The sequence below is a fragment of the Barbus barbus genome, assembly GCF_936440315.1.
Source record: "Barbus barbus genome assembly, chromosome: 46".
Taxonomy (NCBI): Eukaryota; Metazoa; Chordata; class Actinopteri; order Cypriniformes; family Cyprinidae; genus Barbus; species Barbus barbus.
In genome coordinates, this window is record NC_136724.1 from 14,943,827 (window position 1) to 14,961,757 (window position 17,931).

Genomic DNA, 17,931 nt, shown 5'->3' on the forward strand with positions numbered 1-17,931 from the left:
AGACTGTCTTGTTCTGTGTTTGGTGTGAATTTGTGGTTTCTGCTTGGAGGTGTATGAATTTGTTTACAGCCCGTTTTGAAAAAAAAAAACACATAAAAAAAAAAAAAGCCGACTTCCTGTTGGTCGTAGCTAATGTCTGTAAATTAGAAAGTTGTCCGGCTTAATGTGAACAATTTATGTACCAAGTTTGGTGTCTGTAGCTATCATTATATATATATAATCATTAATAATTATATTCCATTTAATGTTGATCAATATTAATTCCAAAATGTGTTAATATATTATTAAATTTTAAAGTTTCTCTTTTGAACATGACTATTTTTCTAACATTAAAAATATTTTGTTCATTGTTAGTTCATTGTAAGTTCATACTATCAATGAAGAATTAACATGCTGTAAAAAATTATATTTTTCATTGTTAGTTCATGTTAATTAATGCATTCCCTACTGTTAACAAATGAGACTTAATTATAAAGTGTTATGAAAACCTTTAATGCTTTATAAGCATTTTTTAAAGATTTAAAAAAAACAGACCCTCTCTCTCTTTCTCTCTCTCACCCAGCTCCTCAATCCACACAGTCACTCACACAGTCACTCACACCCCCACCCCCTCACTCAGCTGCAGGCTGACAGGGAACTCTCACTCATAGAAGCATTGTAACAACTGTCTGATAGTTTTTAAATTTTCTCCTCTGCATAGTGTATTGTAAATTCATGAAATTAATCACATATCGTCAGACTGTATTGTTCTGTGTATGTAATTTTTTATGAAGTGTTTGGAAGCTGCTCTTAAAAGATTAAAAAAAAAAAAAAATCTCTTTTTTACTGTAACTTTAATAAATTGCCATTAAATCATCGTTCAAGATATCCTAAATCCGTCCGCAATTTAGCATCTTCAGTATTTTGGCATCATGAGAAAAAATGTTTGGTGTGATTTACGTGTTTCTGCTTTGAGGAGTATGAATTTGTTTACAGCCCGTTTTAAAAAAAAACCCACATTAAAATAAATATAGCCGACGTCCTGTTGGTCGTAGCTAATGACTGTAAATTAGAAAGTTGTCCGGATTAATAAGAACAATTTATGTACCGAGTTTGGTGTCTGTAGCTAAAACTAACCCCCCCATTTTTGACAAAAGGTGGCGCTATAGAGTGCCTCTTCCACGCCCGTTTATGAGCTTTTTCCAGTGTCTAACTATCATTAAAATGGATATGTGTGTTGAGTTTCATGACATTCTAAACATGTTATCTGCCTCAAAATCACCAGAAACGAATTTTCAACTTTGACACGTTGCCATGGCAACATAATTTTAGATATCAATATTCCCTTCACAGTTTTACATCGGCCGTGTTTTGACATTATTCTGGTGAAGTTTGAAGCAAATCGAGTAAAAATAAGATGCTGAATTCAAATCATTTTGAAAACGACACACTTCCTGCAGCCAGTTGGTGGCGCTATAACTTTCAGTCATAATAGTCACATCTATCCGATCGGCATCATACAACGAACAAACCACTGGAGTTTGATCTACATCATACAATGTATGTGGACGTTATTAGGCATTTCCTGGGTCTCATTTTTCGCCATAACTTCATCGCCTCGCCACGGGCAAACCGTTCGACATATCAAAAATATCTTCGCAATTTAGCGTCCCCAATGTCTTGAGATCATGTTCACCGAGTTTGGTGGCAATCGTATGGAAATCCTCAGAGGAGTATATCAAATTCCAGAGCATGCGCTTTTTAAACAGCCCTGAATAGCCGACTTCCTGTTGGGCGGAGCCTAAAACATGCAGCGTGAAAGTTGTTCAGCTCAATGAGTTCTATATGTGTACCGAGTTTCATATGAATACGTGCAAGTATGTGTGAGCTATACATCAAGCTTTCTGACAATTTTCCAGGGGGCGCCGTAGAGCCCCTGTGCCACGCCCGGGTCCCAGCCTCAGCGGCGTCCTAATGGCCGCAGGTTCCAACGTGCGTGCCAATTTTCGAGAGTTTTCGGGCACGTTAAGGCCCCCAAAAGTGCCCGGATGATTGAAATAAAAAATAAAAAAAAAAAAAAAAAAAAAAAAAATAATAATCCTTAGAAGAACAATAGGGCCCTGCGCCTTACTGGCTTGGGCCCTAATAATAATAATCCTTAGGGGAACAATAGGGCCCTGCGCCTTACTGGCTTGGGCCCTAATAAATAGATAATATATAAAATACTACTACATTTTTTGGTCACACTTTAAGGTCCAATTGTCTCTGTTAAGAAACCAATACTACGATTTTTGCTTCAATAAACTAGTAATTTGTTGCTTACTAATAATTAGTAATGTAGTTCAGTTTAGGTATTGTGTAGGATTGGGGAAGTAGAATATGGTCATGCAGAATATGCACTTTATAAATACTAATAAACAGCCAATATGTTAATAAGCAATAATAAGCAACTAGCTAATAGTGAGAATTGGTCTCTATACTAAAGTATTATTTTTTATACTTTTTTAATGATGCTATAATCCTACTAAGACGTTATCAAATACCAAAATAAAACAAAACAAAATTATTACATTTTATTTTATATCAGAATGAGAAATTATCTTTAATTGGCAAGTGTACACAAATTCAAGGAATTCGTTGTGGCTTCCAGAAACTCAATGCAGACAACAAAATTCCTTGTATATTTGTGCACACTTATTATGCTCAAAATAAAATACATAATAAAATCAAATTTTTGTTCACTTCCAGGTTTAAATTACAGCAGTTTTCAATCTCATATGGACCACTCTGTATATCTTCTCACGATTCAAAAAACCAATAAACCAGTGTCAAGCCTGTGCTACATTGGTTTTTACCTAAGTTAAGGGAGTTTTTTCTGCATTGTCATGGCAGATAACTCCCCTTAACTCTGTTGAATCATTGTTATATCCTCATGATATTTAGCTTTATTCTCAAGGATGCAGCAAATCAAACATCAGCTCTTTTTGTCAGCTATGGCTAAAGTGGATGTGTTCTTCCTTCAAGTTTGTCTTCATTACAGCTCAGCAGGCACTGAATAAGCGACTCATGTCTTATATGATGTAGCCAAACATCTGTAGACAATGTGGCCTTGAAGCTCATGAAATGCTTATTGAGGTCTGTCTCATACCGTGCATCTCTTTTAAAAGGTGCTGGAATAAAAGTAGAACCGTGTAGCTGGAAAATAAAATGGCTCCAAAAGCAATGCACAGTTTCTGGTGAACAAAATAACTGGCCGGCCTCAGGGTCCATGAAAACATGAGCAAAAACCAAGTCATGGCCTAGTGGTTAGCGCACACTGCAGGCCATTTTAGTAGTTAGTGATAAGATGCAAGCTTATTATAAAAAAAAAAAAGACAACTTACTTGTCTCCTTTACTCCTAGCAATACCAATGAGCTTCTCAATGCCACCGGCATCTCGTAAGGCCTTGGCGTTCTCCATGTTCTTGGTTATGACCTCGTGTAGGGCGCAGCATATAGCCGTAATGGTGTCATCGCACATGGTTTTACCCGCTGTGCTGTTTGCCGTACCCCCGCTGCTTCCGCTAGCATTGCTCCCACCCGGGAGCCGGTGCACGAGGTCCCGCATGGCATACTTACCTACACAAAGATAAAAGATAGACAGAAAGAGCATATGAGAATATGGCGATTAGCGCTGAAATAATTATGATAGTCAGGATGACATTTTTCACAGTCAGTATGACTATTGTGCTCCAATTTATTCTTAATCTAGAGTATAATAATGCAGGAGCTGCAACAATTTAAGAGTCAGATGTGTCGGTTTAAGCATCGCTGGATTTCTATGGAGGGGGTGTTATCCTGACTGCAGCGTGGATATATGACTCACACTACTTGAACAAAGGCAAGAAAATATGAGAAAGTGAGAAAACTCTGACATTAAAAGAACAGCAGGGGATGTGTAATTTAAATTGATTTAGCAACACTCAACAGCACTGAAAAAAGAACTTGACCAGTGGGAGAAACAATATGATTCTTGAGTTTGTGTGTCGGTGAAACATGAGACAAATTTGTGCCGTAACACACTAAGTGATATTAACAGGCAATCACAAGCGCAATGATCACTACAGGATGTTGAGTGCTGTTTCCTCGCCCAGTGGTGTATGGGACACCCACTCACGGCGTTATGAGCCAATTATATTATAGTTAAATTTGCCTAGAGAGGTTTTAGTTCACATAGAAGCCACATCAAAGTGACAAATATAATGTTTGTTTACACAGACTTTTAATGTCATACAAAAGAGGACTACAGTAATTTACCCTGGAATTACAACCACTTGAAACAACGGCACTGATTTGCATGCACAGTGGACAGGAATCAGACTTATGTAAGATTAAGTTAAGGTTAAATGTTAAGATTAAGTTAAAATAAAAATAAATAATCATATTGTGAGATATAGTCACACTATAAGATAAAGCCACATTATGAGATATTAAGCCTCATTATGAGATCTACATTCAAACTGTGAGATTTAAAGCCACATAATGAGATAGTAAGCCACACTGTGAGAAATAGTCATATTATGAGATATAAAGTCATATTGTGAGATATGAAGCCTCATTATGAGATATTATTACATGGCTCTGTGGAATACTTGATTCTGCGTATAATCCTGTTAGGGTTTATTCTGTGATAACAACTGGCTAGATGTACATTATCCCTTACTTAAGCCACAATATGAGATATAGTCACATTATGAGATATTAAGCCACACTGTGAGATATAAATTGAAATTGTGATGTATACATTTAAATAGTGAGATAGTCACAAAAAAGCTATATTATGAGATAAAGTCCCACTGTGAGATAGTAAGTGACATTATGAGATATTAACCACACTTTGAGATATAAAGTCCCACTGTGAGACATGATGCCATATTATGAGATATTAAGCCACACGTCACACTGTGTTAGACCACACTGGGAGATATATTGTGATGTTTTGTTATATGCAAAAAATCTTAAAATATAAAGAAATAAAGAGAAAGAGTATTTAAGAGAAGACTAAATATACAATTAACACCAATATAATAGCTAATTCATGATGCTATCACTTGTAGGCAGGGCCTATGTATGATTTTTCAATGTTGCTCTGACAAATTCCTTCCACAGACCTGCAAAGGGCCAGTGAAGGGACGGTAGAAGTTCTTGCATTACAGTGATCTCATTCTCAACAATAGAAATAATGGTACTGCCATGTCAAAATAGGGCATTATATATTTGTTGTTTGCACTTAAGGAGATCTAACAGCTAAAGTCTGTCTGCACTGGACACGACAAAGCGACCGTTAAAAATCATTTGAACTTTGTGTCAGTCTAGAATCACCTACCATGCACATAGTCTCAGCCTCAGATGTCACGCCCACGAAACGTTGGCTAAATGTCTGATGCATATGGCACACTTTTCTGGAAACACTTCAGGAATGTCGAAGTCGGAGACTAGTTGAATTAAACCGTATTTCCAGGAGACGCGAGTGTCGTGTTTATTTTCGGCCCGCCGGGAAACAAAGATGCCGTGGCGTCAAACACCCTCACGAAAGAAGAAAGCCATCATGTTTACAAATGTGATGACGAACGCTTATCAGGGTCAACTAAACACTGGATTTTCAAAAGTATGTGAAATATTTAAAGTTCGCGGAATTGAATCTTTAAAATACATCCGAGAGTTTCACACACCGGTTTGTTATTGTGGTGACATTTCCACGCCCCGAAACGTGAAGCTAAACGAAACGAACTATGATTGGTTGTTTGACATGTTGGTCAAACGGACTCATGGGCGAGCCTTGGCCAATGAAAGCGGCCATCTATTCCAGACCTTCAGCCGTCAATCTGAAGGTCTGGCTACGCGAGACTACCATGTACATGCATTGGAAAAAATTAAATAGCTTCAGGGAAGCCCATTAGCAAAGATTGTAAGTGTCTACATTTTTCATTTTGTTGTTGTTTTGCAGCTCCAGAGAATTTTTACATTTAAATAAGAACAAAACATGAAATGCTATTATGTGGACATGTGTATTAATGATAAAACTGGTGTATGAACACAAGCCTATAAGATACTTCTGTGAAGTAGCTGTCCGATTTCAAGAAGAACAAGAAACTAGTTTGCAACAGAGTATTTTCCAGATTTCATGCTGCCACTTTAATCATCCAAGTGCTCCAATATTTTGACCTTTGAAACGCTGAAGAGTCCTTCTCCTTCTGGCACCCTATTATTCTATCACAGAAGCACACAGCTAATGAAATTAATCTAAGGCTGTTCAATTCTTTCCGCTAATTCCAAATGGTCTCAGAAGGAGAAACACAGACATAATTTTCTACATGAAGCATACTGCAGAAGGGCTCCATTTTATCACCAATAAGCTTCCAGTTAATTGGCGCCTCCTTATCTTGTACCCGCAGGCAAAATCGTCTGTCTTGCGTGAGCTGACAGTATGGAGGCAGTCCAATGAAATGTGAGATTTCTCTAAACAGCGAACTGTGGGAAGAACATGATATTTACTGAATAATAAAAACCTGGTAAAATTATTGATCAGTGATATCATCTCTTGTTGTTCATATAATCTCCAAAATTCCAACAATGAACCTCTTCATTACACCCAAAGTGAAATAAATGTATATCCTGCTGACTCAACATACTGTATAAATAATATTTCAATATATTTATAGCTATATTTATAAATATATTTATTGATAGCTACACTATATTGCCAAAAGTATTGGGTCACCTCCTTCTAATGAACATGTTTGACTACTTTAGTAATTTCTATGAGTACAAATCTTAATGTTAAAGCATATAATGATATTCTAGGGAATTGTGTGCTTCTAATTTTATAGCAACAGTTTGGACAGGACCCTTTTCTATTCTAACATGACAGTGCCTCTGTGTATAAGGCACAGTTCAAAAAGACATGATTGATTCAGTTAGGACTTGGCTTTCTGCAGACCAGTCAAGTTCTTCCACACTGACTCAATCAATCATTTTTGTTTTACTTTGACCAAATAAATACAGCCTTGGTAAGCGAAATAGACTTAAAAACACACATAATAATAAAACCAGAACTCTGATTACTTAAAAAACTTAAAGCATAAGATTTGAAGCATCAAATAAATAATTGAAGTATCAAATTTGGCTAAAAACAGGAGGACGCGCATCATGATCAGGATCCCACAGAGGAAGAGTGGCATGGAGAGGAGAAACAGGTGAAGTGTGGGACATTTTCAGTCCAGTTTTAGGCTTTATGATCACAATGAAACACAAGATTGCATGATTACGAGTAATCACGAGCTTAGGACTCTTCAAGTGCAAGCTGCTGATTTTCAAGAACATGAATTACTGCAATTCGGACAGGTTTAATTCTGAACATCCTTGCAGAGATCTCAAAGTCAGCCTGAGCATGAAAAACAACAGTGGAAAAGTAAAAAGGGCTTTAAGTAACACATTCACACTCCTCGTGATAAATGAAGAGTCTCTTTATGGACACACATGACGATGAGTTCTAGCGACTGTATATGACTCAAGGCTAACCTTGACTCACTAGAGTGCCTCATCTACGAGCTCTTGGGAGTACGAGGGCTTAGTGGTAATCAGAGGTAAGTGCAGACCCTCCAGCTTATAAAAGCCCATTCTCCCACAAAACAGGCAATCAGCTACACGGCTCTGGGCCATCATGAGCTCCAGAAATACACACGTACCCACAGACATTTACAAAGAGAGAGAGAGAGCGTCCTTTCTTTACTGCTTTTATATACACTAAATTCTAGGTGACCAAGTTAGTCGACATTAAGGACAGTAAAGGCAAAGTTCAGTGTTTTCCTCACATTTATGGCATTCCAAACCTGCATAATCTTTCTGTATAACACAAAAGTAGAAATATTTAAAGAATTTTATGCAGTACAATGATAGATAAGAGCTCCAGAAAGGACAAAAAAAAAAAAAAAAAAAGGAAAAAAAGAAGCAAGTTTTGACTTGTGAGCTATATTGCAAGAGTGGATTCTTTAAAAAAAAATCTATTTGAGTTCACAACATGAAATAACAGCACAAGGGTTACATACTGTATGAATTTCAGGGTTAAATATTAAGCTTGCATACATGCATACAGTATCATAATAATGTGCTTTAAACTAGTGTTCAAAGGTTTGTAAGATCTTTGAATGCTTTTCAAAGAAGTCACTTATGCTTTTTGAATTTGATCAAAAATACAGGAAAAACGTTATACTATTGTGAAATACTTTTACATTTTACAATAACTGTTTTCTATTTTAATATATTTTAAAATGTAATGAATTTTCAGCAACATTACTCCAGTCTTCAGTGTCACATGATCCTTTAGAAATCATTATAATATGCTGATTTTCAGCTCAGAAAACATTTCTTCTTATTATCAAGGTTAAACGTCAAGTTACTGTATGCTGCTTTTTTTGTGGAAACTGTAATAATTGTTTTTAGGATTCTTTAATGAATAGGAAACTCTAAAGGTTTTTTGTAAACAATGTAAGTGTTTACTTTCCATCAATTTATCTATAATGCTGCTGAATAAAAGTAATAATTTCTTAAACAAACAAACTTACCCTAAACATTTGAATAGTAGTGCATAGCTCATTATGCTGAGAGTGCAAATCCATTCAAATAATTGATGTGTGTGTATATGTGTTACCCAAAGATTTTAATATGACTAAACATATTGCAATGTGGAAACAAGCAAACAAATAAAACAAAACATTTGGCTGAACTTTATTTCCAGCTTTAATTTCTTTCTTTCTTTGTTATTTTTTAGTTTTAGCCCTTAAGCAACTACTACTTTAAGCAGCAAACATCACTCTGTTTCTCTGGGAAGAACACGTACAGGTGGTTGACAAGGCATATAATGAGGGAAATGGCATTATATACTTCCATATTATAGTGGACCCGAATAAAAAAGAAGAGCATTATAATTCTCATTCGGAGTTCAAAGAGAGTTGGTAAAACGTTCCATGAAGGCCTGAGGGTTCTCGGCTTGGTTTAAAATGTCACACAGTGGTGAAAGGCTTTGGGTAGCATCTCTGTGAGCCTTTATCCTGCAATAACATTTAAATGGATCCAAAGAGGGTTTATTTTAACGAAGCTAACAGCAGGTTCAAACACCATTGGCAGAAAATAGCCAACTTGGACATAAAAGAGTAGTACAAACAACAAAGCATTCGAAGACAGACCTTAAAACAAAATTATTCTTAAAGGTTAGGGAGCTAATTAAATTGGAAATCAGCCACCGTGGAGACCATTTGACGTCCGGCAGCGTGGCTTTCAAGTGCTATATCGCTCTCTATTACTGCCTTTGATGTCTGTCATATTGAATTAAAAGCAAAAGACCTATGGATGCAATTTCAAACAGAGCCACCTTGTGGAGTGGCGGCCGGGACAGATAGAGAGATGGATTGAGCGGCTGGATTTAGCCACGGAAAAGTGGAGATTTTCTAGTGTCATTATTATAAAGCAGCTCTTTTGCTTCGAGACACCTCTGGCAATCTCCTAATGAAAGAGAGAGAAAACAGATAAAGGAAGGGAAGATGGAAAAATGACCAAACGGATGCATGAGGGAGTGTGTGAGAGATGGGAAGATTGGCTGCAAATTGAAGCGAGAGAGGAAGGTGATTGGTCACAGCTGCACACACACACACATACACACTTAGTTATTTCTCTAAAGGCCAGTCAGTCGAGCACATCCCCTCTTTTCTCATCCTTTGTGCAGGTGGGCAGCAAATATGAGTCTTTCAGTCATCAAATCCAGGATGAAACTTTCAATGATGGATCAGAACTTTTCAAATCCCTCTCCATCAACTGAAATGTCGGACCTTTGAAACAAGCCCAGTAAAGCTGGTTTTCAAAGTTACAGCACAACTTCAAACATTTCCAACAAATCCACCGAGCTTTGTCTGCTAGTCCTCTAAAGAACGTGTCTCATCATGGTCCGCATGCCCACACCAATACCCTCTCCTATTTCAAGTTTTGCCACCTGAAAGTTTGGAGAGCCATTTCGCTTACAAATCGCACTACTCTGTTGCTCATCCAATGCTATGTTTAACGTGCGTCTGCATTCATTCAAGCCTGCTGCGCCTGATTTTGTGCATGTTGAAGCCTCAAATGACATCTTGGGGGATTTTATACATCAAATTCAAATAAATTCAGCCACCGGAACGCACAAAAACTCCACTGAAAATATCCAAATTTGGATATTTGGATATTTTGCCCACATCGGGAACTTCAAGGCAAGTTATTTGATTGCACATGTGTTATTTGATGCTTGTGTGTAGATAAAATAAGAGTGAATGTGTAAAGGAAAAGAGTGAAGCAAAAATAACAAAGTATGTAGGCTATTAATATTAATGATCATGAGTTCAGAATATAGAAAGGATTTAAATTTAATGTATGAAAAAAGATTTTTAAGTCAATATGCGTTTTAAGTCAAAACATTTTGTGATAGTGTTATTTATATTTCATATTTTAATAATATATTTATTATAAAACAGAAAATTAAAATCAAAAAGAAAGAGTAAAAGAAACATTTAAAGCACCATAATCATATAAATAAAATAATTAAGTAACTTTATAGATATAAAATACAGATTAAATAGTGAAATATGCACATACTATACGTAGTCTAACTAAAATCTTCCCAATAAAATGTAAAGCACAGGATTCATAAAATCTAACTGTTTATTTTAAATCCCTGCAGATGTCAACTTAAAAATTTGGTATTTTTCTAGTCCTGTTGAGTGGGTTTTAAGTTGGTTTTGGGTTGTCAATTATTCTGGGACCTGGCAAACCTGCTGCCAATACAAAAAATACGTCCAAGAGTCCATTAAATGGTATACTATAAATTAAAAAAGAAACATTGATATATAGAAATATAATAATACCCCCCCCCCCCCCCCCCCCAAAAAAAAGAAGAAATAACATTAATATATAAAATAGATATTCAATAATAATTTTTTTTATAAAAACACAGAAAAAGTAAAAAAAAAAAAAAAAGATTGAATTATGGGTGATTCTCTCGCCCACCTTTCTTTACCTCAATCCTGGAGATAGGAAGAGCGACAAAAAAGGTAAGAAAAATAATTATAAATGAGAAAAGGTCAAAGCAGAAACAGAGATTGCATTTGCACTGTACTTCAGGGTTTATAAATGTCAATGAGGTTCAAAAGTACACATAAAACCAAAATTAATTCAAATGCACCAAAATTAATTCTCTTTTAACCTCATGTAAAAAAAGGCATCTGACACCAAAGAAGTTTATCTGAATTTTATGATCTTGCAATGTGCTGTTTATCAGCATACAGTATCAAAGCTCCAGGATACAGGCTGATGTTTTGAGCTTAGGCTGTTAAATTCATTTATATAACAATCAATCTTTATTTTAATACGTGATCAAATGGCAGGATCGAATTGGCTGTTTACATGCATTTCATGTGCCCAGTTTCCATCCCTGAGCTAAATGTAAAATGAGTTCAAATACAGATTCAGTGATAAAACATGTAAAAAAAATCACAGATGAAAGGAAGAGACTGTGGGAGAAGTTTGAAAAAGAGGGATCTTGCGTGATTTTATTGCTCATGGCTCTCTTTCTTTTTTTTTTTTTTTTTTTTAGCTGACGCTTTTATCCAAAGCGACTTACAATTGCTATATATGTCAGAGGTCGCACGCCTCTGGAGCAACTAGGGGGTTAAGTGTCTTGCTCAGGGACACATTGGTGTCTCACAGTGGATTCGAACCCAGGTCTCTCACACCAAAGGCATGTATCTTATCCACTGCGCCACCACCACCACCTCTCAAAAGCTTTTGATGGATGGCCATATTGAACGCAAAGTGTGAGAATAGCCGCCAGTCACAGACTGTTTACTGCACACACGTCAATACAAATCAATTTAGATTCTGCAATCTGATAAAAATATCAATTTATGTGAGCATCACATGTACTGTATGCAAGTTATTTTTGCATAATACACTGAGAAACATGCTAAATCTACAAGGACAGGAAGCACATTTCCATGGCAATGTATAATGAACACAATGTGATCTGCATAATCTAAAATGATTTTGGATGATGTGCAAATCTAGGAGGACTCCAGGTGGCAAATGCAAACCAGTTGTTTGGGGAGCCTAAAACCAGCGGCAGAACGAGACTAGGGAGCCGTTGCCATGGAGACAACTAGACTCACCAGGGAAGCCACGTTTATTAGCGGGTGAGATCAATAGTCTGCCGGTGATGTCACTGGGAGAATTTCAAATGGTGTGAATCAGTGTGAGATGGGATGAAGGAAGGAAGAAAACAAGCTCTAATTAAGCACCTGATGCGGCGGGTCAACATGTGACAACTGGGACCACAGCGGACCACTTCCTGTCATTCAGACTGAGCCTAGTGATGCTGTGTCATGTACTCGTTAATATGTCTAATTCAGAAGCAGTGTAATGCCAAACACCTGCATCTCTGTATGAAGGCAAGGTCAACTCCCAATTGCAGGAACTTCAAAGCTTCTGACACATGTTTGGAGGAAATAATATAAATTACGGACAGGTGTGGATGTAGTCATGAAGGAGAGGTATAATTATACTATCCTAAACAAGTATAGAGTCACTTTGGCTCACTTCACCTCTGCGCTGAGCGTAAACAATGAGGGAACTGCTTGCACTGTGTGCTTACAGAAACAGAAAAGGCTAATTCTTAGTCAGCAGTGACCATGAAAGTCACTAAACACATTGTCCTCACTATTCAGAGGCATAACCTGAGCTCTCCTAATGCGGTGCAGAGCACCAAGCAATGAAACTCTCATCTCTTCCATGTTAATCTTTTCCTAAACCGTGGGAACGTGATGAAGTACCATTCGACAAGATATTGGGCGAATTCCACTGAAAGTGAACATAACTAGGCCCTATTAGAGGTGAGCATTCTGAAGGGTGCAGGGCTTAACTGCCTTTGTGTAAGATGTTTCAACTGTGTACACACAAGACATTTTATATGATAGTTACCTTGGTAACATACATTAACAACAAAATCTATTCTTACACTTGTCCTTGAATCATCAATTAGAATTGATTTCAACTTGTGTTCTGCTTTTGTGGCACTTGTGGTAAATAAACAAGAAACTAGGTTTAATTCTAAGAATTGTACATTTTACTTTGGGTTTGTGAGTAACAAATAAATGTCCTTAGTTTAAATAATTAACTGTGAGGATGTTTTACCAGGAATCAGAAATGACAAAATTGCTTAGTCTTGAATAGTCCTTCCTTCTTTATCGGACGCAAGCGCTGTTGTGTCATGTCGCGAATCCATTTCTCTTTCAGGTCAGAAGCAGCGCGTATGCTTGGAGTATGTCAGAAATAGAATGGGAAATTTGTTTTGACATACCGTGCCGCATCCAGTGTAGACAGAATTGCTGATTATAATGGGTTCTGTCGTCGTCCTGATCGCATGCAAAACATTTTGTTTGCTTGCTTAACTTTATTACAGATTTGTTTTTAAACAAGTCAGATGCAGGCTGTTTAGAGAGACTGAAAGTAAAAGATGATGCAGTGCTGAGTCGGATTATATTGGACCCAATGGTAATGTTGCAACACATAAGGGTAAGTTTTTAACTTAAATGATCAATGTTGTTTTCAGAGTATGTCAAAGCTGCATCCATCTGTTATTTTAATAAGTAAAACTATTAGCCAATTATAGCAGAGGACATATACTTTCGAGTCTTGAATGCGCCCCGCCTATAAAAACAGACCGTTCTGCAGAGAGGCTCAAAAACAGCATAGAAAATAGGCTATTACTTCTACATTATGTTTTTTTTTTTAATTTAAAATTACACTAACATTATAAGTGAACCTCAGAGAACATTATAAGATAATTAAAAAATAGTTCATGACCCCATTAAAGTGAGAATTATATGAATGCTCTATAATGGTGTTGAGGAAGGGCCCCTTTGTGATGGGATTTAGACAGCTGGTCATTTTTATTTGGAGTGACCCTTTGAAAAGCCTCCAAAACACTGTCACTTTCAGCAAAGTCAGCTGAACAAAACAAAACAAAACAAACAACAAAACAAACAAAAAAGACAGTAAAAACAGAAGAAGTCAGAAGAATAAAACAAAACAACAAACCTAACCCAAAATGAAACATGGCCAAAACAAAATAAAACAAAAAAACATAACAAAAAATAAACCAAACCAAACTAAAACAACAAAGCCAAAACAAACAAACAAAAACAAAAAAACAAAACTGTTTGATAACATCATTCGTTTGAGTAGCCTCTGTGCAAAACATCCACAATTTCGACTAGCATGTCACTTTCAGTAAAGTCAGCTACTCAAAAACAAAACAAACTAGCCAGACTAAAAAAAAACAACAAAAAACAAAACAAAAATAAAAATCAAACAGTCACTTTGGAACGACCCTTTGAGTAGCCTCCATGCACAGCTGCAACTGCATGTCACTTTAAGTAAAGTCAGTCAGCAATGAAAATCCCAAAAAAACCCAAACAAAACCAAAAATATATACATTATATAAACAGTTCCCCAAAAGCCATCTGCCAAGCATAGAATGCGCAAGTGCAGCTTGATGCCTGCTAGACGATTTAAAATGATGAGTGGCCAGGAAATGTGTAATAATAATAATAATGACAGTTATCTTCCTTTGAGCCGAGAGCTACGAACAACCAACCCTCTTTACCACACAAGCTGAAACATAAGAGACTGGACTTCATTACAGAGAAGCCAAAGAGATCACAGCTGTTAACCCAGAGCTCTACAAATCCAATGGATCTGAACCATTTGAAACAAAGTGAATCATAGTGACTGATAAAATAAAAGACGACAGTCAAGAGAGGGAAAAAAGGGCTGTACCGATTAACTCTTTATTTCTGATATCCAAGGCCATGTTTCTGAGCGCGGTAGCGACGGCACACACCACACGGTCATTGTCTATCCTCAGCAGCTCCACGAGGATGGGCAGACCCTTCTCTTTCCTCACTGCCGCACGGATGTACACCGACCACTAGGGGAGACACACACACACACACACAAATAAACAGGTATAAGTCGCTAAATATGACAAATGACACCTTTTGGCCACTTATATCAGCAGTTTTCAGGAGACCATGAGGTGTATTGTCATAGTTGGATATGCCATGTGGGCAAATGTCTGTAAGGTGTCTCATTTTGAATCAGCACCCCGCTGACAGTGTAATCACACTCCCCAGGTTACAGTGAAGGACTAATACTAGCTCAGAGCTTTAGCACTCTGAGGTTCTCCATGTATGACCCCAGCTGTGGGATCAGCCTTTATCAGTGACGGAGTGTCAGCTCAGATTAGACTCTCTGCTAGCCTGCACTTCTGCTGTAACGGGGGAGACCGCAGCATATGGCCCAGCAGGCATATTCTTCATTTCTGATGACCTCTGTATGTGTGCATAAAAAAAAGAGAGAGACAAAAACACAATGACAGAGAGGCTCTGTTTCAAAACCTTGTAAGCTGCCTGCCTAGTAAACAGAATTAAAAGTTGTTTCAAACGGTAGGTTGTCTAATAAAATACATAAATTTGAACAAATTTAAAATATTCCACGTGTCCGTCCTTTTCCAAATGTACCTTTCAAAAGCTTGGAGTTGTAAGTTTTTGAAAGAAGACTCTTATGTTCACCAAGGTTTGTTTGATCGAAAATACTGTAATATTTTGAAATATTTTTACAATTTAAAATAACTGTTTTCTATTTATTTATAATATATTTTGAAATTAATTGTAATTTATTCCTGTGATGGCAAAGCTGAATTTTCAGCATTATTACAGGGCGCTTTTTCTCTCTCTTAGCTTCTATTTCTGTGGCATTTTGCCATCCGTGGTGAAATCTCATTGGTCAAAAATCCTGCTCCACACAGGTGTATATTAAAAATCAAAGTGCCTGGAATTGTGTTAAATCCGGCAAAGTACATCACAGAGGCAACTTATTAGGTTTAGGAGCCGAAAAATGGCACTTAAAATGAGTGTGTGGAAATGTAAATCTGTCATTTAGTGAAAATCAACATCACAGTTCATTAAAACTTGTGTTTGTATTATAAGTCATGCAATAAAAGAAATATCCTTGAACTGTAATTGAAAAGGAGTTTTTGACGAGAAAGCATTCTTCATGCTTGAGTGTTTTTTTGATCCGTCTTAAGTTAAGCGCTTTTTTCCATTTCCTAGTACACACAGCGTGGGATTTAATAATCCCACTGTCCGAGATGGACTTTGAAAACATAAACAGAGAGCTTAGTTCACACATATTAGATGAGGGCTCAATGTCAGCTCTTCTAGACGAGCAAACAGAGCAGCCAATTATGGGAACTGGACAAAATAGTCAGACAGACCCCGTCTCTCGCTCTCTTTTACTTTCCTGTTTGTCTCTCCAAAAACTCAACCCAACAGCAAACACATATATAACCTGATGCCCTGTAGGTGTGGAGAGGGGTCGCTTTCATTTAACTTCTTGAAGGGGGTCTAAACCTGTTATGTAACTTCAAAACTAATCCAATCCCATTGCATCTGTCTCCATCTGTGAGTATTGATCTTGCAGAACACATTGGGTGGATTAGCGCTCTTGAGCAACAGAGGCAAAACAAGCTTTTGTCGCTGAGAGATGGTGAAAAGGATGTGAGAACAAAGAGAGAAGCAGGGGCCAAAAGGGAGATTGGTACTGGTTTAAACATCTGATGAAAGCAAGTTGTTTTGTGTCAGGAAAAATGCAATTTTACACCATTTCTTGCACCGTTCAATAATTTTAGATCCTGACAACAGCAAATAAAACCTTCAGTGAAAACAAGTAAAGAAAACATCAGGTACCAGAGTGTAATGCTAAGGTGTTCAGTGTGGTTTTTATCATGCTGCTATACAGTTGTTTGTCCGATGCTAGGTGGACTAATTAAAAAAGAAAACTGTCCCATCGGTGCCGATAACTCAGTGGACAAGTGCATCGACATATAATGCCATTGCATTATGGGCGTCCCAAGTCCCGATCCCACCCCACTCTATTTCTTGCATTTCCCTTACTATCAGCTCTCAACTGTCATATAGTAAAAATAAAAGACAAAACACCAAAAGTAAATCTAAAATAAAAAAAGGGAACCGTCTTGGAAAATAATAGCAAAACAAAATTATTGCATCATTCAAATATGTGTCACATGCATATCTATCTATCTAAAAAATACATAGCGATAGAGTCATAACAATTAAAACCACAAGGCACATAATTATCAGCTAATCTATTTGTATTATTTATTATATTTGTTGCATCCCAAGCCATATCTCCAGCACGATCAGATACATACACAAGGTGAATGACCATAGGGCTTACCTTCCAACTCCCAGCAGCCAGGTTCTGCAGTGCCCCGGCGGCCCCCTCCAGCGTGTCCGGGTTTGAGCATTCAGACAGGAGGGTGAGGTAGGGCTTTACTATCGAAGGATGCCACAGCATCTGAATCCCTTTGGGGGGCTCAGCAGTATCTGGCAGCGGTCCCACACCATCCCACTACAGAAACAAAGATGTTATATGAAAAACAAGTCAGTCAGACATGAAAACACCCAAAACCCATCGCCATCAGCATCCAAATCCTTATTAAGGGGCATTCACACTGACATAAATCTGCAGTGACAAAGCAGCTTGATTTTTTTTCAATGAGCAACAGTGAGAAAAGTTTGACTTTATGAAAATGCGCAGCTATTCAAATGCCAATGTGAAGTCAGTGAAGAAAGCGTGATATGACAGAAAAGTTAATGTGATTTTACTCTCCAGCATTGCTTTATATATGCACAACTGTCCAAAAGTTTGGGTTCGGTAAGTTTTTTAAATGCTTCTGAAATAAGTTTAATGTTCATTAGGGCTGCATTTATTTTTAAAAAATACAGGAAAACAGTAATATTGTGAAATATT

The 17,931-nt window shown here is 37.1% G+C and overlaps 1 protein-coding gene across 2 annotated transcripts in view; it reads right to left on the reverse strand.

The window, feature by feature from the left end:
* LOC306864751 (catenin delta-2-like) overlaps positions 1–17,931 on the reverse strand; it is a gene marked incomplete at its 5' end in the record, with an annotated part of 278,601 nt that overhangs the window by 34,073 nt on the left and 226,597 nt on the right. The window contains 3 exons of one of the 2 annotated variants that reach the window (XM_079408959.1): positions 3,363–3,597; positions 14,875–15,025; positions 17,332–17,529. In XM_079408959.1, coding sequence (XP_079265085.1) covers positions 3,363–3,597; positions 14,875–15,025; positions 17,332–17,529 — 584 coding nt within the window. The remainder of the gene's footprint in view (positions 1–3,362; positions 3,598–14,874; positions 15,026–17,331; positions 17,530–17,931) is intronic. The other variant, XM_079408960.1, reaches the window with a different exon arrangement.